The 26916-nt window shown below is 38.1% G+C and overlaps 1 protein-coding gene across 1 annotated transcript; it reads left to right on the top strand.

Moving 5' to 3' along the window:
- On the top strand, positions 1-26916 carry LOC306960524 (uncharacterized protein; the record flags this gene model as incomplete). The annotated part of the gene is made up of 7 exons (XM_079552953.1): positions 1-64; positions 17354-17474; positions 18071-18252; positions 18700-18842; positions 21593-21764; positions 25264-25388; positions 26581-26916. 7 exons carry the CDS (start codon positions 1-3, stop codon positions 26914-26916), a joined length of 1143 nt encoding a protein of 380 aa, XP_079409079.1.

Genomic DNA, 26916 nt, shown 5'->3' with positions numbered 1-26916 from the left:
ATGCGGCGGCTGCGGGCGGTGCTGTCCGCGCTGCTGCTCTGCCTCCGCGGGGCTCCGGGTCACGGTGAGTCCCGGTTCCTCCCGGTTCGTCCCGGTCCGTCTGCTTTAAAATGAGCTTTGAGTGACAGAACACGGACCTGACGTCGCTCGCTCTGTCTGACTCTGTTTCTCTAAAGTGTTTTTGTATCATAGTGAAAGAGCTTTACTGTTTTAACCTCTTACCCCCCGCCTGAACCGAGCGCAGTTTCTCCAGTTTGGCTTCACCCACATGGAAAAGCTTAAAAAAAATAAGATAAAATGGTAAAAAACAAAACATAATGAATCAAAGCGATGAAAAAGAAACACAAAGTTAGAGAAAATAGACAAAAATGTGGTGGAAATAAAACAATGATGGAAATGTGACAAAAAAGTGATGAAAAATTTATGAAAAAGTGGCAGAAATGTCACAAAAATTAGACAAAAATTGACGAAAAAACTACAAAAAAATTACAAAAATGTGATAAAAATGTGGCGAAAATGTGGGGGAAATGTGGGGAAAATGTGGGGGAAATGTGACGAAAATGGGGCGAAAATGTGGGGGAAATGTGGGGAAAATGTGGGGGAAATGTGGGGAAAATGTGGGGGAAATGTGGGGAAAATGTGGGGGAAATGTGGCGAAAATGTGGCGAAAATGTGGGGGAAATGTGGGGAAAATGTGGCGAAAATGTGGCGAAAATGTTGGGGAAATGTGGGGGAAATGTGACGAAAATGGGGCGAAAATGGGGCGAAAATGTGGGGAAAATGTGGGGGAAATGTGGCGAAAATGTGGGGGAAATTTGGTGAAAATGTGGCGAAAATGTGGGGGAAATGTGGGGGAAATGTGGGGGAAATGTGGCGGAAATGTGGCGAAAATGTGACGAAAATGTGGGGGAAATTTGGTGAAAATGTGGCAAATGTGGGGGAAATTTGGTGAAAATGTGGCAAATGTGGGGGAAATGTGGCGAAAATGTGACGAAAATTTGGTGAAAATGTGGCGAAAATTTGGTGAAAATGTGGCGAAAATGTGGGGGAAATGTGGTGAAAATGTGGAGAAAATGTGGGGGAAATGTGGGGAAAATGTGGCGAAAATGTGGCGAAAATGTGGCGAAAATGTGGGGAAAATGTGGGGGAAATGTGGGGGAAATGTGACGAAAATGGGGCGAAAATGGGGCGAAAATGTGGGGAAAATGTGGCGAAAATGTGGGGGAAATTTGGTGAAAATGTGGCGAAAATGTGGGGGAAATTTGGTGAAAATGTGGCAAATGTGGGGGAAATGTGGCGAAAATGTGGCGGAAATGTGGCGAAAATGTGACGAAAATGTGGGGGAAATTTGGTGAAAATGTGGCAAATGTGGGGGAAATGTGGCGAAAATGTGACGAAAATTTGGTGAAAATGTGGCGAAAATTTGGTGAAAATGTGGCGAAAATGTGGGGGAAATGTGGTGAAAATGTGGAGAAAATGTGGGGGAAATGTGGTGAAAATGTGGAGAAAATGTGGGGGAAATGTGGTGAAAATGTGGAGGAAATGTGGTGAAAATGTGGAGAAAATGTGGTGAAAATGTGGGGGAAATGTGGGGAAAATGTGGGGGAAATGTGGGGAAAATGTGGGGGAAATGTGGGGAAAATGTGGGGGAAATGTGGCGAAAATGTGGCGAAAATGTTGGGGAAATGTGGGGGAAATGTGACGAAAATGGGGCGAAAATGGGGCGAAAATGTGGGGAAAATGTGGGGGAAATGTGGCGAAAATGTGGGGGAAATTTGGTGAAAATGTGGCGAAAATGTGGCGGAAATGTGGGGGAAATGTGGGGGAAATGTGGCGGAAATGTGGCGAAAATGTGACGAAAATGTGGGGGAAATTTGGTGAAAATGTGGCAAATGTGGGGGAAATGTGGCGAAAATGTGACGAAAATTTGGTGAAAATGTGGCGAAAATTTGGTGAAAATGTGGCGAAAATGTGGGGGAAATGTGGTGAAAATGTGGAGAAAATGTGGGGGAAATGTGGGGAAAATGTGGCGAAAATGTGGCGAAAATGTTGGGGAAATGTGGGGGAAATGTGACGAAAATGGGGCGAAAATGGGGCGAAAATGTGGGGAAAATGTGGCGAAAATGTGGGGGAAATTTGGTGAAAATGTGGCGAAAATGTGGGGGAAATTTGGTGAAAATGTGGCAAATGTGGGGGAAATGTGGCGAAAATGTGACGAAAATTTGGTGAAAATGTGGCGAAAATTTGGTGAAAATGTGGCGAAAATGTGGGGGAAATGTGGTGAAAATGTGGAGAAAATGTGGGGGAAATGTGGGGAAAATGTGGCGAAAATGTGGCGAAAATGTTGGGGAAATGTGGGGGAAATGTGACGAAAATGGGGCGAAAATGGGGCGAAAATGTGGGGAAAATGTGGCGAAAATGTGGGGGAAATTTGGTGAAAATGTGGCGAAAATGTGGGGGAAATTTGGTGAAAATGTGGCAAATGTGGGGGAAATGTGGCGAAAATGTGGCGGAAATGTGGGGGAAATTTGGTGAAAATGTGGCAAATGTGGGGGAAATGTGGCGAAAATGTGACGAAAATTTGGTGAAAATGTGGCGAAAATTTGGTGAAAATGTGGCGAAAATGTGGGGGAAATTTGGTGAAAATGTGGAGAAAATGTGGGGGAAATGTGGTGAAAATGTGGAGAAAATGTGGGGGAAATGTGGTGAAAATGTGGAGAAAATGTGACGAAAATGTGGGGGAAATTTGGTGAAAATGTGGCAAATGTGGGGGAAATGTGGCGAAAATGTGACGAAAATTTGGTGAAAATGTGGCGAAAATTTGGTGAAAATGTGGCGAAAATGTGGGGGAAATTTGGTGAAAATGTGGAGAAAATGTGGGGGAAATGTGGTGAAAATGTGGAGAAAATGTGGGGGAAATGTGGTGAAAATGTGGAGAAAATGTGGGGGAAATGTGGTGAAAATGTGGAGGAAATGTGGTGAAAATGTGGAGAAAATGTGGGGGAAATGTGGGGAAAATGTGGGGGAAATGTGGGGAAAATGTGGGGGAAATGTGGCGAAAATGTGGCGAAAATGTGGGGGAAATGTGGGGAAAATGTGGCGAAAATGTTGGGGAAATGTGACGAAAATGGGGCGAAAATGGGGCGAAAATGTGGGGAAAATGTGGGGGAAATTTGGTGAAAATGTGGCGAAAATGTGGCGGAAATGTGGCGAAAATGTGGCGGAAATGTGGCGAAAATGTGACGAAAATGTGGGGGAAATTTGGTGAAAATGTGGCAAATGTGGGGGAAATGTGGCGAAAATGTGACGAAAATTTGGTGAAAATGTGGCGAAAATTTGGTGAAAATGTGGCGAAAATGTGGGGGAAATGTGGTGAAAATGTGGAGAAAATGTGGGGGAAATGTGGGGAAAATGTGGCGAAAATGTGGCGAAAATGTTGGGGAAATGTGGGGGAAATGTGACGAAAATGGGGCGAAAATGGGGCGAAAATGTGGGGAAAATGTGGCGAAAATGTGGGGGAAATTTGGTGAAAATGTGGCAAATGTGGGGGAAATGTGGCGAAAATGTGGCGGAAATGTGGCGAAAATGTGACGAAAATGTGGGGGAAATTTGGTGAAAATGTGGCAAATGTGGGGGAAATGTGGCGAAAATGTGACGAAAATTTGGTGAAAATGTGGCGAAAATTTGGTGAAAATGTGGCGAAAATGTGACGAAAATTTGGTGAAAATGTGGAGAAAATGTGGGGGAAATGTGGGGGAAATGTGGGGAAAATGTGGTGAAAATGTGGGGGAAATGTGGCGAAAATGTGGTGAAAATGTGGGGAAAATGTGGTGAAAATGTGGGGGAAATGTGGCGAAAATGTGGTGAAAATGTGGGGGAAATGTGGGGGAAATGTGGGGAAAATGTGGTGAAAATGTGGGGGAAATGTGGGGAAAATGTGGGGGAAATGTGGGGAAAATGTGGGGAAAATGTGGGGAAAATGTGGCGAAAATGTGGGGGAAATGTGCTGAAAATGTGGGGGAAATGTGGGGAAAATGTGGGGAAAATGTGGGGAAAATGTGGCGAAAATGTGGGGAAAATGTGGGGAAAATGTGGGGAAAATGTGACGAAAATGTGACGAAAATGTGACGAAAATGTGACGAAAATGTGGGAAATGTGGTGAAAATGTGGTGAAAGTGTGGTGAAAATGTGGTGAAAATGTGGTGAAAATGTGGTGACATCATGATGAAAACTCCCTCCAAAAAAACAAAAACTGACGAATCGAACATGACAAACAAATCGTTATGATACTTTTGTCGGCCTTAGCTTTCAAATGAGACGTCACACTGTTGCTCTCCACTCGGGAAGCTTTTAGATTTGGGTAAAGCCGAACAGGCGGAGGGTAAGAGGTTAATAAACTAGTTTAATTTATGAATGAATAATGAATGAATAATCTTTATTCGGACCATGAACAAAACATAAAAACACAAACTCAGACGAACTCAAAACCTGCCGTGATTGAGGCCGTCGTGAGCTCAGTTTCAGACGTGCAGCTCAACACATTTACAGTTTAGTACAAACACTTTGTTTTACCTTTTGCACCTTTGAGATGAGGCTGTTCCGGAAAGGAGTGGGGGAAGTAAACACTTATTTAGTCCCTTTTAAGAACTGTCAGTCTCTTTTCCTATTGACTTTTTAGGTTTCCTTAAAACAATAATCTGAGCTCTGTGATCTAAATCAAGTTGTCATATACAGTGTGGATACTCCCTACCATCAACATCAGGTTTACAACAGCTGAACATGAAAAGTCAGAGATTTTCTTCCGATACTTAGAGAATATCCATTCTTTGTATTGATATTTAAACTGTCTGATTTAGTTTACTTTAATTCCAAAAGTCTATTTAGAAATGTGTGTTTTAAAGCTGTACAGACGAGTGTGAGAAAAGGAACTTCACTGACTCAGTCACTGCTCGGAAATTTCATCACTTTGGACAAGCAGAGATTTGTTCCTGTTTCCTGAGAAAAAACTCTTAGAGATTCTGTTGTAATTTGAACAAAGCAGAAGGTTTGAGTCAGGTCTTTGTACAAACCTGTGCAAACACAAAGCTCACATGTGAGAGATGAGTGCAGTTCAAGGAGCCTCAGGTGGATCTGACACATTTTCCATGTGGTTTGTGGGTCAGGAGAAGGTCTGAGGTCTGAGGTCTGAGGTCTGAGGTCTGAGGTCTGAGGTCTGAGGTCTGAGGTCTGAGGTCTGAGGTCTGAGGCCTTGGGTGAATGTGGTGAGGGGGGGGAGGTGGTGCTCGGAGGGGCCGATGGCGCAGACTGGTTGCCTCGCTTTCGTCAGTCTGCCCCAGGGCAGCTTAGGGCGATATGGACCAAAAGTCATCTCCCGATATTTTGGTTGAATATCGATATACGATAATATCCCGATATTGTTTCCGCAAAGTGAGAGCTGTGAAAAGAAATGTTAAGTCAAAGTCAAATACGAGCAGTTTTATTGAAAACTTCCTATAAAATGTAAACATAAACATGAATAACAAAGCTCCTTAAGGGGCACATTTAAATAAATAAAAAATCTTAATTAAAGAAAATAAAGTAGGGCAGCCTTTATATATGAAGAGAAAACAAAATAAAGAGATTACCTGTTTCTTTTTGTTAACTTCATAGCTTATCTGAATTTGAAATATCCTGATATACACGATATGGTCTAATTCCATAACTCTTTTTAAAATACATCGATACATCGCCCAGCCCTAGGGCAGCTGTGGCTACAACAGTAGCTTACCACCACTGAGTATGAAGTGAATAATGTCGACAGTGCAGCACTTTGAGAAACTTGGTAATACAGGCTCGTAAAGCGTATTGTATTATGACTCCAGGAGGACATGCAGATCCAGGCACACTCGACCCTGTGAGAAAATATAAACATGGAGGTAGGGCTGCTCGATTATTGAAAAAATAATAATCACGATTATTTTTGTCATAATTGAAATCACGATTATTCAAACGATTATTTGTTGCCTTTAAAAAAATCCATCAATCACTTCAAAAAAGTGACAAAAATCCATAAAAAAAAAGACAAAAATCCACCAAAAAAGTGACAAAAATCCATCAAAAAAAAGACAAAAATCCATCAAAAAAGTGACAAAAATCCATCAAAAAAGTGACAAAAATCAGTCAAAAAAATGACAAAAATCCAGCAGAAAAAAGACAAAAAATCCATCAAAAAAGTGACAAAAATCCAAAAATGAAAAAAAAAAAATGTAAAAAAAAAAATATTAAAAAAAAAAAATATATATATATATATATATAATCGATTTTTTTTGCGATTATGCTAATTTTGTAATCGTTTACTGTTGTAATCGAAATCGTAATCGAATTTCGATTAATTGCACAGCCCTATATGAAGGTGAGCTCAAAACATTGTTACAAGGAAAAAAAACAGTCTATATCAGTTAAACTTTTTCTAATAACACTTCCATCCGAAATGTTCTTTTTGACATAAATGAATCTGCATGTGAAACTGAAGCCTAGGATGAAGGGAATAGGAAAAGAATGCTGGAGGAGCAGAAATAAACCAAAAAAGGATCAGTCGTATTCACATCCGCACGGCCCATATTCACACATTCACACAAAATTCTCCAGAAACGGATCCCGGATCAAATGAAACTCTGCTCGAGTCTACCTTCTCTTTTAGCACAAATGAGATTTTTTCCCCAGTTGAACGAGTTTCATTACATCATCAGCTCGGAGGTTTCGTTTGGATCAGTTTCTCGACAGCTTTGACAAAAGTACAAGCTCAGGGTCAGTAAAGGTACCGTCGGGTTAAACATGTTAGTCCAGCACCTGTTATATCAGGACAGTTATAACAGAGCGAGGCCCGTTTACATTGTGTCAGAACATCCCATAATAAATAAAGAAATGATGAAGATTAAACACAGTTTTTACATTTCAAAATAAAGATTTTAGGCAAGTAGAATTAAAAAGTACTGTATAAAAACGACTTGCAAAAGTACAATTGTTTCTTAACTAGAGTAAATGTAACTGAGTACGATCCAGCTCTGGGCAGTAACTTTCTTCAAAGCCTCTGGTGTGTCCATAATAATAATAATAGTCATTTTAACCACTTTGCATTTAAAAGAACTTATATTTGAGCAGCATCAGCTTCGTGGTTGTATAAGCCAGTGGTTCTCAACCTTTTGGAGCCGCGACCCCCATTGTAACAGTTAAAGGGGTTCGTGACCCCCGTCCGGTCACACCCTGAGAAACAGGAACGTTACCCGACATCAGGGGGAGGCAGGTTTTCTTGGCGGAGGTCGATTTTCTTCATTGTAAAAAGACCAAGGGCCGGACCCCGAAGTAAAGCACCATTTTCTACAAACGCTTCTCTGTGCATGATTATGGCCGTACTTAAACACCACCAGTCGGGTATCGGAAAAAAACAGTTTAGGTTCTTCTGATCTAAAGCAGGTACAGAGAAAAAAAACAGACTTTGAAACTGTTAGTCCAGGGACAACATTAAAGGAAGACAAGACTCAAATCAAATGATTTGTTTTTCCCCATTTTCACCCAATCTTTTTTTCTTTCTTATGCTCCGTCCACACCAAACTCGTTTTGGCGCCTCCAAAGCGTCAGGTTTACATTTAAAATACATGGAGGACGCGCCTCCGGGGGGCGTCAAGATGTCCCGCAGCGCCTCACGCGCCTCCTCCGCGGCGCGTTTTGAGGTTTTTCGCGCTTGGTGAGCGTTTGACGCCTCCAGGGCGTTGAGCGCGACCAATCAGGAGCTTTCCCCCCACAGTGACGTACGTTGTAGCTGAGCCACCGGGGCAGATTCTACACCGGCCCCACAGATGTAAACAAGTCAAGTCACGGAGGTTTAGCTTCTTTGTGAACCGGAGCTACAGCCGCTCTGGGACTTTTAGAAAGACACATCAGTGCTTCTTTATCTAAACACCAGGATTAAAAGCGGCGGAAGTACCGGTGAAAGCGACTCTCATCCGAGCGCAGCTCCTGGAGCAAATGGTGAAACTCCCCAAACTGAGAACGCCTTCGGACGATCTCATGAATCCAGACACGGCGCCGACGAGCCCGTAGACGACGTTGTCTGGCTTTATGAAGCAATAAAAGCCAAGCCACTCTCTCTATGTCATCCATGTTGATAACTGAAAACTGACAACGGCAACAGAGATGCTCCTCCCAACGCGCTCCACGACCACGCTCTTCTCTTGACGCGCGTCGAGAGCATCTTGACGCTTGGTGACGAGCGTCTGACTTCAATGAGCACAGGCGTCCAACAACGGGCGTGACGCGCGTTTTTGACGCCCAAATCGAGTTTGGTGTGGACGGAGCATTATTTTTCCCAAGTTTTCGCAATTGTTTTTTCCGTCTCACAAATTTTCCCAAATTGATTCCCTGTTTTTGCCCCAAAACAATTGTAACACAATTTTTCCTTATTTTTAGCCACATTTTCCTTCCACACATTATGATTCTGTTTTCTGGTTCTCGACGCCACAATGTTTTAATATAGATATTTAATAAAGCCTCGTACCAGCCCTATACACGACCTAAGTGGGTGTTTTATGTAGGGATTTTGAAAGATTTGACTGTATTTTGCTCATTCTTAGAGTATTCAAACAGGAATGTAACCTCTGATTTGTGTAGTAACATCATCTTCAAAATCATTAAAAAAATGAGGGCCAGAGCTTCTACGCTGGAGGGCCGGATTTAGCCCTCGGGCCTGATGTTGCCGACCCCTGACCTACATCATTCTTAAAAAACACAGAAAAAAAACAAATGAATAAAATGAAATTCATCAAATTGCGAACAAATAATGGCACTGCTACAATAAAATATGATATCATATGCTAATAAAAATATGTATATTTTATCTACATGATCTGGCGACCCCCAAAATTTGTCTCGCGACCCCCTTGAGGGTCCCGACCCCCAGGTTGAGAACCACTGGTATAAGCTACACGGCGGCGGAGTGATCTGCGAGAAAATAGTCCCTCAAAATGCGATCGTTCATGTGATGCAGGTCAGTTATATTCCAAACATGACTCTATGGACACAGACATTTATATGGTTAGTCTGGTGTTAGAAGTGACTCAGGTGCTCTGTGGAGCGGGTCACGCTGTTTTTAATGCAGGCTAGCTGATACCATAGACATGCACTAGCCTAGCGCCACGAAACTCTTCAAACAGAAGAACTGCATGAATTACAAAAAAAATGTCTCCATAAATCAGCAACACTCTGGATAACGAGGAAATGAGGCCCTGTGTCAAACATCCTGAAATATCCCTTTAATGGATACTTTAACCTCTTAACTCCCGCCTGAACTGATCCCATTTTCTCCAGTTTGGCTTTACCCCAATCAAAAAGCTTCTTGGGGAAAAAAGCACCAAAACAGCCACAAAAAATAGAAGAAAACAAGGATGTAAATGCAACAAAAATGCTACAAAAGTTCAACAAAAATGTGACAAAAATTCAACAAAAATGTGACAAAAATTCAACAAAAATGTGACAAAAGTTCAACAAAAATGCAACAAAAATGTGACAAAAGTTCAACAAAAATGTGACGAAAGTTCAACAAAAATGTGACAAAAATTCAACAAAAATGTGACAAAAATTCAACAAAAATGTGACAAAAATTCAACAAAAATGTGACAAAAATGCAACAAAAATGCGACAAAAATGCGACAAAAATTCAACAAAAAAGTGACAAAAATGTGACAAAAGTTAAACAAAAATGCAACAAAAATGCGACAAAAATGTGACAAAAAATCAACAAAAATGTGACAAAAATTCAACAAATATTCAACAAAAATTCAACAAAAATGTGACAAAAATTCAACAAAAAAGTGACAAAAATGTGACAAAAGTTCAACAAAAATGCAACAAAAATGTGACAAAAATGTGACAAAAGTTCAACAAAAATGCAACAAAAATGTGACAAAAATGTGACAAAAGTTCAACAAAAATGCAACAAAAATGTGACAAAAATGTGACAAAAGTTCAACAAAAATGTGACAAAAGTTCAACAAAAATGTGACAAAAGTTCAACAAAAATGCGACAAAAATGTGACAAAAATGCAACAAAAATGTGACAAAAATTCAACAAAAATGTGACAAAAATTCAACAAAAATGTGACAAAAATTCAACAAAAATGTGACAAAAATTCAACAAAAAAGCAACAAAAATGTGACAAAAATTCAACAAAAATGTGACAAAAATTCAACAAAAATGTGACAAAAATTCAACAAAAAAGTGATAAAAATGTGACAAAAGTTCAACAAAAATGCAACAAAAATGCAACAAAAATGCAACAAAAATGTGACAAAAATGCAACAAAAATTCAACAAAAAAGTGACAAAAATGCAACAAAAATTCAACAAAAAAGTGACAAAAATTCAACAGTAAAGTGACAAAAACGTGAGGAAAAAGATCAGTTTTGTGTGTCAAATGTGGACCGCATGGTTTAGGCGGGTGTTAAGAGGTTAATGGACTTAATGGTTATGGATCAATAAAGTATCATCTTATCTTATCTTAACCTCAGTCATGGAGTTTTACGATGGTCAGGTTTACAGCCAGTTCTTTGGCAGAAACAGGAGGAAAACCTTTGTTGTCGTTTGAGCTGAGGTTTGAATCATTTTCATTATGACAAGTTTGGATCGATGAATCTGAGAAATTAGACGTTATGTTTGATACACTCTCCATCTGACCCCTTCTTATTGTAAACAACATCAGACTGGGGCGTTACTGAATACAAACATGTAAACAGAGGATATTTAGTCCCGTCTCTGTGAGGCTTGTTCCTTTCGTAGGCGTGACCGTGTTTTATCTGAGGTGCGTTCAAAGTCCTCTCGTAATAAGTGCTCGTAAATCAAAGGTTGAGATGAGGCGTTTGCTGATGAATCACTGAAACTCAAACATTAAAAAGGATTTACCACAGTGATCATCCTTCTAATCTGATTTGGGTAAAGCCAAACTGGAGGAAAGGTGGGGGTTAAAGGTGGGGGTTAAATTGCAGAGGAGACTCGAGGACATGTTTCTTTATATGCGGTCGTGCCAGTTCTCATTTGAAAGCTAAGAACTGACCACTACTCGGATACATGTATTTAACCCCTTAACTCCCGCCTGAACCGAGCACATTTTCTCCAGTTTGGCTTTACCCCAATCCAAAAGCTTCTGGAAAAAAGGTGTGAAAATAGAGACAGAACTGAGACGAAAACAATGATGAAAATGTGACAAAAAAAGACAAAAAAGTGACCAAAAAATGACAAAAAATGACAAAAAATGACAAAAAATGACAAAAATTCAACAAAAAAGTGACAAAAATTCAACAAAAATGCAACAAAAATGTCACAAAAGATCAACAAAAAAGTGACAAAAAGTGACAAAAGTTCAACAAAAATGTGACAAAAATTCAACAATAAAGTGACAAAAAATGACAAAAAAGTGACAAAAATGTGACAAAAAAAATTGACAAAAAAATGACAAAAACAATTGATTAAATAAAAGACAAAGTTAAAAAATGAGTTGAGTTGATGACGTGAGGAAAAAGATCCATTTACATGAGTTTTGTAGATCTTAGCTTTCAAATGAGGTGTTGCACTGGCCTACAGGATTTGGGTAAAGCTGAACTGGAGAAAATGCTCTCGGTCCAGGCGGGAGTTAAGAGGTTAAAACATATTTGCCGTGTTTACTATATTATTTAGTGTAAATGTTTGTGTAACAGTTGTGAGTCGTTCAGAGAGTTTTTAAAAGTCGAGCGACGACGCCCGTGATCAGGAGAAAGAACGAGCTCGTCTTGTTTTGCCGCTGACGCACAAAACATTCAACTCTGACTCCGAGAAACGTGACGGGAAACTTTCTCAGTCTGAGGCGAAACATACAAGAAACACTCGACCTTTTCAACCATCATTCTTAATAAAAGAATAAAAGAAACTCCATCTTTTTTTTTTAATTTGTATTTTTTTATTGAATTTATACATGGCACATAAATCACTGCAGTATAATACAAAAAAAAGAAAAAGAAAGAAGAGGGAAAATAATAATAATAATAAAAATATTGAAAAAATGTAGATGAGAGAAAGATGAAAGAAGAAAAATAAATAAATAAATAAATAAAATAAAATAAATAAGTATATAAAAAAATAAAAATAAAAAAATAAAATAAAAAGGTGGTAGGCAGTGGGGCTAATTCAAATACATAGTATTTAGTCAAGGCTTCTCACTGGACAGGTCATCACCTGAGAGTATTAGTTAACAATAATAATAACAGTAATATCGTTGTTGTAGTTGTTATCATTATTACTTATCTTTTTATCTTTTTCCTAAATGCTAGGCTGTTAGCATATTAATTGTCCTTAGTGCCTTGTTTTAATTCCATTGGGTTCTGATATAGTGTGGCCTGGGGGCCTCACAGGGCTAGATATAGAGTTGGTCTATTGTGCCTTTTTGAGAAGCGTTGACGTGCACATTATGATACAGTTACTCCATTACTGGTTGTTTTAATGTATTCCAGGTAATCCTTCCATTTTTCAGTGTAGCTCATATTCTGGTCCATAATATTAAATGACATGTGTTCATATGAGGCCACCATGGCAAGTTCTGTAAACCATTCTGCAAAAGGGGGTTCATCCGCATCTTTCCAGTGACGCATTATTACTTGTTTCCCAATCATGATACTGGTCTGGATGAGGTCCGATGATGTGCACCGTGTGGTCATTTGTGGATCGTTCAGAATAAAAAGCCGTGGAGTGAATTCGAAATTAGCGTGAGTCATGTTTTTTAGACATCCATAAATCTTCATCCAGAAGTTTTGAGTTTTGGGACATTCCCAGAGGAGATGTACCAGGGTTCCTTTGTTATTGCATCTCCAGCAAGTGTCCGAGTCCACAAGGTTTAGTCTGAACAGTCTTGAGGGAGTCCAGTAGTAGCGATTTAATATTTTGAAGTGAATTAGCTTGATCTTAATATCTCTAGACAATTTGTTGGTATTTTTACATATTCTTTCCCAGTCTTCATTTGATAAGTGAATTTTTAGGTCTGAAACCCAGATCGATTTCAGAGCGTATGACCTAGGGGGTTTCTGATGAAAAATTAAACTATAGTAGAAGGATGCCTCATGTCCCGATCCCATTTTTTTTTATCCCATTTGTGATAGAAGGATTGAATGCTGTGGTGGGGAATGTTTCCCTATAGTGCTAAATAGTACATTTCGAAGTTGCAGATATTGCCAAAAATGAGTATTCTTCAAGTTATATTCAGAGATTAATTCTTCAAAAGATTTAAGTACGTAAGAAACTCCATCTTTAAAACAGAGCCGATTCCCCAGAAACTCCATTTATGATTCAACTCGATCTTTTTATCCAACAACTGTGTGAAGCCAAAGTTTTGAATCTGGACCAACCTCATATTTGTGAGCTTAAATCCATGATGAGAAGAGCATTTTCAGTCGAGTGAACGTTACATGTGAGGTGTCTAAGTGTATTGCTTTAGTTTGTGTGTGCTGCGTTTACTGTGCGTTGAAGTAGTGGAAATACGACATGCAGGTGAAACTCTGAAAAGAATAACATCGTGAAAAAGATCATTTATTTCTGAAATTCAACTTGAAATTAGGGCTGCTCGATTATTGAAAAAATAGTAATCACGATTATTTTTGTCATAATTGAAATCACGATTATTCAAACGATTATTTGTTGCCTTTAAAAAAATCCATCAAAAAAAGACAAAAATCCATCAAAAAAATGACAAAAATCCAGCAAAAAAGTGACAAAAATCCAGCGAAAAAGTGACAAAAATCCAGCAAAAAAGTGACAAAAATCCAGCAAAAAAGTGACAAAAATCCAGCAAAAAAAGACAAAAATCCAGCAAAAAAAGACAAAAATCCAGCAAAAAAGTGACAAAAATCCAGCAAAAGAAAGACAAAAATCCAGCAAAAAAGTGACAAAAATCCAGCAAAAAAGTGACAAAAATCCAGCAAAAAAAGACAAAAATCCAGCAAAAAAGTGACAAAAATCCAGCAAAAGAAAGACAAAAATCCAGCAAAAAAGTGACAAAAATCCAGCAAAAAAAAGACAAAAATCCAGCAAAAAAAGACAAAAATCCAGCAAAAGAAAGACAAAAATCCAGCAAAAAAGTGACAAAAATCCAACAAAAAAATGACAAAAATCCATCAGAAAAATGACAAAAATCCAGCAAAAAAGTGACAAAAATCCAGCAAAAAAGTGACAAAAATCCAGCAAAAAAAAGACAAAAATCCAGCAAAAAAAGACAAAAATCCAGCAAAAGAAAGACAAAAATCCAGCAAAAAAGTGACAAAAATCCAACAAAAAAATGACAAAAATCCATCAGAAAAATGACAAAAATCCAGCAAAAAAGTGACAAAAATCCAGCAAAAAAGTGACAAAAATCCAGCAAAAAAGTGACAAAAATCCATCAGAAAAAAGACAAAAATCCAGCAGAAAAAGTGACAAAAATCCAGCAAAAAAGTGACAAAAATCCAGCAAAAAAAAGACAAAAATCCAGCGAAAAAAGACAAAAATCCAGCAAAAAAAAGACAAAAATCCAGCGAAAAAAGACAAAAATCCAGCAAAAAAGTGACAAAAATCCAGCAAAAAAGTGACAAAAATCCAGCAAAAAAATGACAAAAATCCAGCAAAAAAGTGACAAAAATCCAGCAAAAAAATGACAAAAATCCAGCAGAAAAAAGACAAAAATCCAGCAAAAAAGTGACAAAAATCCAGCAAAAAAGTGACAAAAATCCAGAAAAAAAATGACAAAAATCCAGCAAAAAAAAGACAAAAATCCAGCAGAAAAAAGACAAAAATCCAGCAAAAAAGTGACAAAAATCCAGCAAAAAAAATGACAAAAATCCATCAGAAAAAAGACAAAAATCCAGCAGAAAAAAGACAAAAATCCAGCAAAAAAAAGACAAAAATCCAGCAAAAAAGTGACTAAAATCCATCAGAAAAAAGACAAAAATCCAGCAAAAAAGTGACAAAAATCCCCAAATTAGAAAAAAAAAAAAATGAAAAAAATGAAAAAATAAATATTGAAAAAATAAATAAATAATTATAATCGTTTTTTTGCGATTATGCTAATTTTGTAATCGTTTACTGTTGTAATCGAAATCGTAATCGAATTTCGATTAATTGCACAGCCCTACTTGAAATGTTAAACTAATACATGATATAGACGAGGCCCCAGACACACAATGTTTGAATATATGTTAAACAGACAAATGTGGGCCCTCTGGAAACTCCACTCTTCATGTACTCACCTGGTTTGGGCCCTTTGACCTGAATGACGGCCTTAATGCAGTGGCGTGACTCGGACGCTCAGCCTGAGGTGTTATGGAGACCAGGAGGAATCTGACGTCTGAAGCCCAGGTCCAGGATCCGTCTGTGTGGAGGCTCTGGATGCTCTGACTCCAGCCTCAGCCCCTCCTCGTGAAAGTCCCTCACACTTTTGAATCTGACAGTCCTCTCCAGACCGAGCTCATCCAGCACTGAAACATCCCTTTAATGGATACTTTAACCTCTTACCTCCCACCTGAACTGATCCCATTTTCTCCAGTTTGGCTTTACCCGAATCAAAAAGCTTCTTGGGAAAAAAGCACCAAAACAGCCACAAAAAATAGAAGAAAACAAGGATGTAAACGCAACAACAATGCTACAAAAATTCAACAAAAAAGTGACAAAAATGCAACAAAAAAGTGACAAAAATTCAACAAAAATGTGACAAAAAATCAACAAAAAAGTGACAAAAATTCAACAAAAAAGTGACAAAAAAGTGACAAAAATTCAACAAAAAAGTGACAAAAATGTGACAAAAATTCAACAAAAAAGTGACAAAAATGTGACAAAAATTCAACAAAAAAATGACAAAAATGTGACAAAAATTCAAGAAAAAAGTGACAAATTCAAGAAAAAAGTGACAAAAATTCAACAAAAAAGTGACAAAAATTCAACAAAAAAGTGACAAAAATGTGACAAAAATGTGACAAAAATTCAACAAAAATTCAACAAAAAAATGACAAAAATGTGACAAAAATTCAAGAAAAAAGTGACAAAAATTCAAGAAAAAAGTGACAAAAATTCAACAAAAAAGTGACAAAAATTCAACAAAAATGTGACAAAAATTCAACAAAAAAATGACAAAAATGTGACAAAAATTCAACAAAAAAGTGACAAAAATGTGACAAAAATGTGACAAAAATTCAACAAAAAAATGACAAAAATGTGACAAATGTGACAAAAATTCAACAAAAATGTGACAAAAATGCAACAAAAAAGTGACAAAAATTCAACAAAAATGTGACAAAAATTCAACAAAAAAATGACAAAAATGTGACAAAAATGTGACAAAAATGCGACAAAAATGTGACAAAAATTCAACAAAAAAGTGACAAAAATTCAACAAAAAAGTGACAAAAATGTGACAAAAATTCAACAAAAATGCAACAAAAAAGTGACAAAAATTCAACAAAAAAGTGACAAAAATGTGACAAAAATGTGACAAAAATTCAACAAAAAAGTGACAAAAATGTGACAAAAATTCAACAAAAAAGTGACAAAAATGTGACAAAAATTCAACAAAAAAGTGACAAAAAAGTGACAAAAATTCAACAGAAAAAGTGACAAAAAAATGACAAAAATGTGACAAAAATTCAACAAAAAAGTGACAAAAATGTGACAAAAATTCAACAAAAAAGTGACAAAAATGTGACAAAAATTCAACAAAAATGCAACAAAAATTCAACAAAAATTCAACAAAAAAGTGACAAAAATTCAACAAAAATGTGACAAAAATTCAACAAAAAAGTGACAAAAATGTGACAAAAATTCAACAAAAAAGTGACAAAAATTCAACAAAAATGTGACAAAAATTCAACAAAAAAGTGACAAAAATGTGACAAAAATGCAACAAAAAAGTGACAAAAATTCAACAAAAATGTGACAAAAATGTGACAAAAATTCAACAAAAAAGTGACAAAAATGTGACAAAAATTCAACAAAAATTCAACAAAAAAGTGACAAAAAGTGATGGTTTTCTGTCAGGTCAGTCTGAACCCAGGATGGAGAATTCTACTGAACCACTGAGACCATGTAAAGTCTCAGGCGTCTTTGGATTCATGATCTGATCTGATCCCATTTTGCATCTGTGTTTTTTACAAGCTGTGAGCCAAAAGGCAAAGTGAGATCAAGCCTTTATTTGTTATTGTTTTGATAATGAAGCCACAATCATCACCTCCGTCAGACTCTTGAACTTCGAGTCCGTTTTTGTTTCATGTGGACAGGCCTAAACATTACAGAAATCCTCTCCATAAACCGGTGATGAGTTGCTTTTGTTTCTCCGCAGCTTCGGTCCCGGCTCCGGAGAACGTCAGGGTGCGGTGCTCAGACCAGAGGCCCGTGGTGTCCTGGGACTACAGCTCACAGCAGCCGACCAACTTCAGTGTCCATCTGAGCGGGAGCGGCACGTAAGACGCCACTCGTGTCCTTTACCGTGTTCAGGAACCAGCGCAGGACCCGGGACCGTCTCCTAAATACAGCTGAGAGAGAGTCGGATACACAGTCCCTCTGACTCAGAGGGAAAGGCAAATGTGGACCTGGGCCAAGTCCAGGCCCACCTTAATGTACCCATAGACCCCGGGGCTTAAACAGAACTATATGCCCCTGAGCTCCAGCCCCCGGGCTGCCTGATCTTCCCCCGTGCCTTCAGTCACATAAACACAGCGCAGACGGCGTTAGCATTTAGCCTCTCCCTCTCTCCACTATAGCTCCAAAACAGGTCAAGATAGAAGCTACCAAGCGGATAAAAGGGGGAACTATATTGTAAGGCGTAATAATACCAGGAGTAATTTGGCATCCGCACAGTAAAGTGAAGATTACTGCGCGAATTTCGGAAATTCTGGAAATTCTGCTCAAAACCAGTTACAGGCGACGCTGCTGCTCCTGTGGAGCCTCTGTTGTGCTGTTTTCGTTTTTTTTCCTGAATGATACTTTTGATACACGTTATTTTTATTGAATTAAAATAACAGGTATAGAAAAACTGAACTCGAGTTGTTTCTTACAGGAGGTTCTCAGTTCGGACGGCGGATCACGAGCTGGACCTGAGTGATTATGTGTGGATCAGTCCGACGCAGATGTTTGAATATCTGTACGTCAACATCAGCGCGGAACAGGGGCGGAGCCAATCCGAGTGGCGCCGCTCTCCTTCATTCAGCTACAAACAATACAAGACGGTCGACGCCCACTGTGAGTCAGAGCTCTTATTTAAACAATAATTTTATTGTATTTTGCTTCTTTAGGTATTTCTTATTTCTATCATAGTTTCTGAGCCAGCCTTGATTAGTTTTCGTTAGCATTAGCATGCTCCTGCTAGCTTTAGCATGCTATTACTAGCCCAGAGGTTAAAACTAACTTCTCCAGGTTGTTAGCTTTACAGCGACACTCAGCCCACATTCACTCAGATGTAGGCGGTGAAAGTCGTGTTTTTAAGGCGTTGAGACAAAACCGGTATCGGATATTTGTAGCCAATACACGATATCGTATTGTTCCCGGTATCGGATATTTGTAGCCAATACACGATATCGTATTGTTCCCGGTATCGGACATCGATGCGTCTCCAGGATCTAGTGCAGCAGGACTTTAAGGCTCGTGTTGGGAAGAGCAGAGGATGAATAACTTTGCCTCTCGTCGCAGGTCGTCTGAAGTTTCCTCCGGTGAACCTGACCGGGGAAGGGTCAGAGGTCACGCTGTCCTTTGTGAACCCTCTGTTCTTTTATGAAGAGCTGAAAACCCTCAGAGCGTCTGCAGAGTTCCAGTTCCAGATCGACACAGAGACCGTGAGCGAATCACACTTTATCTTTCACTTTACATGACGCGTACGTCGCATTCTGTAAACCAGGAAGTTTATTCTGCAAAATGGACTTTTCCATCCTGTTATTCTGTCACTCCCTCATTAAAAACATGGCTGAAGTGTTGCCTTGGCACATTCACGTATTTCTGAGTAATCTGTAAAAACTCTGATGGCGGCCATTTTAGGGATAGGTTTGCCTGAGTCCTCCTAGGAACGCCCCCACCTCCTGGAGACGCCTCCGAGCTTTGGTCACCAGCCGAGTAACCGACCACTGCTCCTCAGCAGAACCCCCTCCCCACTGATGCCACAGACAGCGTGTGGAGGGGGCGTGTCTAAAGGCTCAGAGGTTCTTAAAGAGACAGAGGCCTATTTCAAGATATTCACTACAGCCATTTTGAGAGAGACATTTTATACAAGGCAGTTATTCTAATTTACTGCATTTACAGACCAACAGAAGGTTTGTCATCATTGTAGTGAGATATAGACTGGTGCTATGGGACTGACAAAAGCAGAACACCCCCTCTTTAAAGCAGAACACCCCCTCTTTAAAGCAGAACACCCCCTCTTTAACCTCTTAACTCCCGCCTGAACCGAGAGGATCTTTTTCCTCACGTCATCAGATTTTTTCCCCATCATTTTTTTGTTGAGTATTCAACTCATTTTTGTCACATTTTTGTCATTTTTAGTCAATTTATCATCAAATTTTTGTCTCTTTTTTTTTGCCATTTTTTGTCAAATTTTGTCTTTTTTTCCTCCATTTTTCCTAAATTTTTTGTCATTTTTAGTCATTTTTTTTAATCAATTTTTTGTCTTTTTTTTTGCCATTTTTTGTCATTTTTTGTCATATTTTTGCAATTTTTTTTTGTCATTTTTAGTCAATTTTTTATCAATTTTTTGTCATTTTTTCGTCCATTTTTTGTCACATTTTTGTCATATTTTTGCCATTTTTTTGGTCATTTTTTGTCAAATTTTGTCATTTTTTCCTCCATTTTTTGTCACTTTTTTGTCACATTTCCATCATTGTTTTCGTCTCATTTTATACAAGGCAGTTATTCTAATTTACTGCATTTACAGACCAGCAGAAGGTTTGTCATCATTGTAGTGTGATATAGACTGGTGCTATGGGACTGACAAAAGCAGAACACCCCCTCTTTAACCTCTTAACTCCCGCCTAAACCGAGAGGATCTTTTTCCTCACGTCATCAGATTTTTTTCCCATCATTTTTTTGTTGGGTATTCAACTCATTTTTGTCACATTTTTGTCATTTTTAGTCAATTTTTTGTCATTTTTAGTCAATTTTTGTCTTTTTTTCCTCCATTTTTCCTCAATTTTTTGTCATTTTTAGTCATATTTTTGCAATTTTTTTTTGTCATTTTTAGTCAATTTTTTTAATCACTTTTTTGTCTTTTTTTTGTCATTTTTTGTCATATTTTTGCAAAAATTTTGTCATTTTTAGTCAATTTTTTATCACATTTTTGTCATATTTTTGCCATTTTTTTGGTCATTTTTTGTCACATTTTGTCATTTTTTCCTCCATTTTTCCTCCATTTTTTGTCACTTTTTTGTCACATTTCCATCATTGTTTTCGTCTCATTTTATACAAGGCAGTTATTCTAATTTACTGCATTTACAGACCAACAGAAGGTTTGTCATCATTGTAGTGAGATATAGACTGGTGCTGTGGGACTGACAACAGCAGAATACCCCCTCTTTAACCTCTTAACTCCCGCCTGAACCGAGAGGATCTTTTTCCTCACGTCATCAGATTTTTTTCCCATCATTTTTTTGTTGGGTATTCAACTCATTTTTGTCACATTTTTGTCATTTTTAGTCAATTTCTCATCAAATTTTTGTCTCTTTTTTTTGCCATTTTTTGTCAAATTTTGTCTTTTTTTCCTCAATTTTTTGTCATTTTTAGTCAATTTTTTTAATCAATGTTTTGTCTTTTTTTTTGCAATTTTTTTTGTCATTTTTAGTCAATTTTTTATCAAATTTTTGCCTTTTTTTCTTCCATTTTTTATCACATTTTTGTCATATTTTTGCCATTTTTTTGGTCATTTTTTGTCAAATTTTGTCATTTTTTCCTCCATTTTTCCTCCATTTTTTGTCACTTTTTTGTCACATTTCCATCATTGTTTTCGTCTCATTTTATACAAGGCAGTTATTCTAATTTACTGCATTTACAGACCAACAGAAGGTTTGTCATCATTGTAGTGGGATATAGACTGGTGCTGTGGGACTGAAAAAAGCAGAACACCCCCTCTTTAAGAATAATGCCGTTTACAACAGTAATTTAAATAATTATTGTGGGGGAAAAAGTGGAGGTGACATAATTCCACCAACCATGAAGGTCAGAGGAAGTGCTGCTGCCCCGGTGTTGATTTAGATTCTCACTTCCACTTTCACGATCGGTGATTCCGACCTTTGCCGAGGAAAGGATTTCTCAGCGGACATTGCTGTAGTACCTCCCCCTGGTGGCCGGGGGTGAAACAGGATTCTAATGTAAAAAAAAACCTTAAAACCTGCCTCAGAGAGAGAGCTCTTATGTGACATCGCTGGGGCAGGTGGTTTTGTATATTAGAAATAAAAGTGGTCCATGATTGACCGGCTCTGGAGCTCTGTGGAGGCTCGTAGGAGAAGACGGAGCGGCCATGTTTGTTCCCCAGAGCTCTCGGGATCATTACATCGACCTCTTGCTCGCGTGTGTTTTCTGAAAGTGTGTTTTGTTTCTGCAGGAGCCGCAGCAGAGACGCTGTGGACGGGAGCGCGTCTGTAAATCCTCTGTGGATCTTCCCCGAGACGCTGAGCCCTGCGTGAACCTCACCGGGCGCATCGTGAAAGGAAGAGAACAAATCGTGGTAGAACTCACTGACCCCGTGTGCGCTACTGCCCCCCCCGCAACCACTGGTCAGTCCGTGCCACTGCAGCTCCTTTAGAAGTGTTTCTGAGCGAAGAGCGAGTGGGGATTGACTGTGTTATTAACCTCTTAACTCCCGCCTGAACCGAGAGCATTTTCTCCAGTTCAGCTTCACCCAAATCCTGTAGGCCAGTGTAACGCCTCATTTGAAAGACCGACAAAACTGATCTAAATGGATCATCAGATTTTTTTCCATCTTTTTGGGGGGGTTTTCAACTCATTATTGTACCTTTTTTGGTCTTTTTTTTAATCACATTTTTGTCATTTTTTTGTCAATTTTTTTTTGTTTTTTTTTTCGTTTTTTGTCTTTTTTGTCGTTTTTTGTCTTTTTTTTCGTCACTTTTTTGTCAATTTTCTGTAATTTTTTTCTTTTTTGTCATTTTTTTGTCTTTTTTTTGTCGTTTTTTTGTCACATTTTTTGTCACATTTTTTGTCTTTTTTTGTCGTTTTTTGTCATTTTTTTGTCATTTTTTTGTCATTTTTTTGTCATTTTTTTGTCATTTTTGTCAATTTTTTGTCTTTTTTGTCGTTTTTTTGTCGTTTTTTGGCGTTTTTTTGTCGTTTTTTGTCTTGTCTTTTTTTTGTCGTTTTTTGTCATTTGTCTTTTTTTTGTCGTTTTTTTGTCATTTTTTTGTCTTTTTTTCTTTCATTTTTTTCAATTTTTTGTCTTTTTTTTGTCTTTTTTTTGTTACTTTTTTGTCAAAGTTTTCTCACTTTTTTGTCACATCTTCATCATTGTTTTCGTCTCAGTTCTGTCGCTATTTTCTCACCTTCTTACTGCCCCCCCTGCAACCACTGGTCAGTCCGTGCTCCTTTTAGAAGTGTTTCTGAGCGCAGAGCGAGTGGGGATTGACTGTGTTATTAACCTCTTAACTCCCGCCTGAACCGAGAGCATTTTCTCCAGTTCAGCTTTACCCAAATCCTGTGGGCCAGTGTGACGCCTCATTTGAAAGACCTACAAAACTGATCTAAATGGATCATCAGATTTTTTTCCATCTTTTTGGGGGGGTTTTCAACTCATTATTGTACCTTTTTTGGTCTTTTTTTTAATCACATTTTTGTCCATTTTTTGTCAAATTTTTTTTTTTTTTGGTCGTTTTTGTCGTTTTTTGGTCCCTTTTTTGTCAATTTTCTGTCATTTTTTTTCTTTCATTTTTGTCAATTTTTTGTCGTTTTTTGTCTTTTTTTTCGTCACTTTTTTGTCAATTTTCTGTTATTTTTTTTCTTTTTTGTCATTTTTTTGTCGTTTTTTTGTCACATTTTTTGTCTTTTTTTGTCTTTTTTTGTCGTTTTTTGTCATTTTTTTGTCATTTTTTTCTTTCATTTTTGTCAATTTTTTGTTGTTTTTTTGTCGTTTTTTGTCTTTTTTTTGTCGTTTTTTGTCTTGTCTTTTTTTTGTCTTTTTTTGTCGTTTTTTGTCTTTTTTTTGTCGTTTTTTGTCTTTTTTTGTCGTTTTTTGTCTTTTTTTTGGTCGTTTTTTGTCATTTTTTTGTCTTTTTTTTCTTTCATTTTTTTCAATTTTTTGTCTTTTTTTTGTCGTTTTTTCGTTACTTTTTTGTCAAAGTTTTCTCACTTTTTCGTCACATCTTCATCATTGTTTTCGTCTCAGTTCTGTCGCTATTTTCTCACCTTCTTACTGCCCCCCCCGCAACCACTGGTCAGTCCGTGCTACTGCAGCTCCTTTAGAAGTGTTTCTGACCGCAGAGCGAGTGGGGATTGACTGTGTTATTAACCTCTTAACCCCCACCTGAACTGAGCACATTTGGTTTGGCTTTACCCAAATCTAAAAGCCTCTTGGAAAAAGTGTCAAAATGGCGACAAAATTAGACATAAACGAGGATAAAAAAGCCGCAGTAACGCAACCAAAAAAAAAATTAAAAATTGTGTTTAGTGATGCTAGGCTAGTGCTAGGCTAGTGCTAGGCTAGTGCATGTCTATGGTAACTAGTAGCCTGCATTAAAAACCTCTTCAGAATCATGGGCTCGTCCTCCTTTGTGAATTCCACGTGTAGTAATAAACAAACGACTGTCACCGAGCAGATCACTCCGCCGCCGTCGCCGTGTAGCTACAACCAGGAAGCTGATGCTGCTCGAATATAAGTTCTTTTAACCGCTTAACTCCCGCCTGAACTGAGAGCATTTTCTCCAGTTCAGCTTTACCCAAATCCTGTAGGCCAGTGTAACGCCTCATTTGAAAGACCTACAAAACTCATGTAAATGGATCTTTTTCCTCACGTCGTCAGATTTTTTGTCCATCTTTTTTGGGGGGGTTTCAACTCATTTTTGTAACTTTTTTGGTCTTTTTTTTATTGTCACATTTTTGTCATTTTTCTGTCAATTTTTTGTCGTTTTTTTCCCCCATTTTTGTCCCTTTTTTGTCACATTTTTTTTATTTTTTGTCTTTTTTTGGTCATTTTTCTGTACATTTTTTGTCTTTTTTTTTTTGTCTTTTTTTCTGTTTTTGGTCACATTTTTGTCTTTTTTCTATAATTTTTTTGTCCATTTTTTGTCTTTTTTTTTCATTTTTTTGTCACTAATTTTTGTAACTTTTTTTGTTATTTTTCTATCAATTTTTTGTCACTTTTTTGTCACATTTTTTTTTATTTTTTGTCGTTTTTTCTCATTTTTTTGTAAATTTTCTGTCATTTTTTGTCATTTTTTTTTTTTATTTTCTGTCATTTTTTGCCCATTTTTGTCACAAATTTTTGTCACTTTTTTGTCACATTTTTTTTTTTTTGTCGTTTTTTGTCATTTTTCTGTACATTTTTTGTCTTTTTTTCCGTTTTTGGTCTAATTTTTGTCATTTTTCTATAATTTTTTTGTCGTTTTTTCTCATTTTTTTGGTAAATTTTCTGTCATTTTTTGTCTTTTTTTTTAAATTATTTTCTGTCATTTTTTGTCAATTTTTTGTCTTTTTTTTTTTTCATTTTTGTCACTATTTTTTGTAATTTTTTTGTCACATTTTCTGTCATTTTTCTATCCATTTTTTGTCGTTTTTTTTGGTCATTTTTTCCCCATTTTTGTCACTAATTTTATAACTTTTTTGTCACATTTTTTTTGTAAATTTTCTGTCATTTTTTGTCTTTTTTTTTTTCATTTTCTGTCTTTTTTCGTCACTTTTTTGTCACATCTTCATCATTGTTTTCGTCTCAGTTCTGTCGCTATTTTCTCACCTTTTTCCCAGAAGCTTCTGGATTGGGGTAAAGCCAAACTGGAGAAAATGTGCTCGGTTCAGGCGGGAGTTAACATTATTCAGTCGACACAGACATGTATATGGTTAGTCTGGTGTTATCAGTGATTTGCCTCAGGTGCTCTGTGGAGCGGGTCACACTGTTTTTAATGCAGGCTAGCTGATACCATAGACATGCACTAGCCTTGCATTAGCCTAGCGCCACGAAACTCTTCAAATATCTATCTCACCTATCCCTTTAAAGTTTCCTGACTGGTTTGAGTGTGACTGTGTGCTGACCCTCCTCTGTCCCGTCTGCAGAGGGGCTGTGGGCGGTCGCCATCTTGGCCGTTGTCGTCGTCGTCATCGTGATTTCGCTCTTGACGTTTGGCATTTGTAAAACACGCGCCTGGGTTTTTCCAAAGGTCCCGACTCCAGAGGCTCTGGTGAGTTTCCTGAATCTATGGGCGTGGTCTATAAACGTGCACGCCCCCGTTACAAACCCCAGAAGTGATCCCTGACCCTGAAGATGATGTTTAGAGGCGTGTGTTTGACCCACGAAAAGCAGATTTGACTGAAGACACTTTGACACTAGTTTGAGTTTATTAAATATTTATTAATGAACACCTAAATGTGGTGGATGGTTGACGACGGCTGAAAACATCTGGATTGTTCCTAATTTACGATGTTTGCGGAAAAAAAGACGGAAAAAAAGACAACAAAAAAAGACAAAAAATGTACAGAAAAATGACAAAAAACGACAAAAAATGGATAGAAAAATGACCAAAAATTAAAAAAAAGTGACAAAAAAGTTACAAAAATTAGTGACAAAAATGTGACCAAAAATGGGAAAAAAATGACAAAAAAATGACAAAAAATTGGCTAATGCTAACTGAAAAGTCTCCTGGACGAGCCGACCTGTGAACTTTGACCCCTGAAGGACCACACTGGACATTAGGAGCCGAGTCTGAGGCTCGACCGAGGAAAACTCCTTTGTAGAGCAATTCAGAATCACACACGGCGAATACAAGAAATCCATTAAACATCAACATATCATGAACTAAAGTAAAAACAAAGAGACAGACGATGTTTAACTCCAGACTGAATAAGGTTTTAGAACTGAGGCTTTTCTCCAGTGTTGGTCAGACATGAGTTACTGAGTAATCCTCTACTGCAGGGGTCACCAACGTGGTGCCCGCGGGCACCCAGGGGCCCTTTGGGGCGTGTCCAGTAGCCCTTGGGACTTTTTCTAAAGTGTAAAACACTTCATTTTCTTGAATCTAATTCTTAAAATTACAGTTATTTCGGTTCTTGTGACTCAGCATGAGTTTAAAATAAAGCAATTTTAATATAATATGGGGTCAATATCCTATAAGTGAACAGTGCACGTTTAAGTCTTTAGGATTTGTTTTTAACTGGTCGCCCTCGAACAACTTAATGCTCTTAAAGTCGCCCTCAGCTGAAATAAGGTTGGTGACCCCTGCTCTACTGTAATCTGATTACTTTACAAATAACGCAGTTACAGTTACACAGACTGGTAATTAGTACCTGGATAAAGTAACTTTATTGTATCTTTATCTCCTGAGCTGAAAACGTGTTAAATGTTGTGAACTTTAAGAACATCTTCCTCTTGAACAGGTTCCCAGTGGCCGGATCCTCAGACCCTCCGGGCCCCGGCCAGAGCCTGAATACAGCTCCATCCAGATCACCGGGACCAGACCCCGGACCGTGGAGGACCCCGAGAGTCCCAGTCCAGACTCCGTCCACGTCCCGGCTGAAGACCAGGCCCTGATCCTGCCTCCAGGCTACAGCGAGTACCGGGACGAGTCCGGGGACTCCACCCGGACAGAGACGCTGTCGCTGCACTCCTCAAACTCCACAGACTCCGAGCCCGAGGTCTCCACCTACGAGCGGCGCCCGGGGCTGCTCCAGATGGACGTGAGCGGAGACCTGGTGACGGGCTACACCGGCTGA

Source organism: Gobius niger, assembly GCF_951799975.1.
Source record: "Gobius niger genome assembly, chromosome: 3".
Classification (NCBI taxonomy): Eukaryota; Metazoa; Chordata; class Actinopteri; order Gobiiformes; family Gobiidae; genus Gobius; species Gobius niger.
The sequence above is the reverse complement of the archived record's forward strand: the minus strand, read 5'-3'. Positions and strand labels throughout refer to the sequence as shown.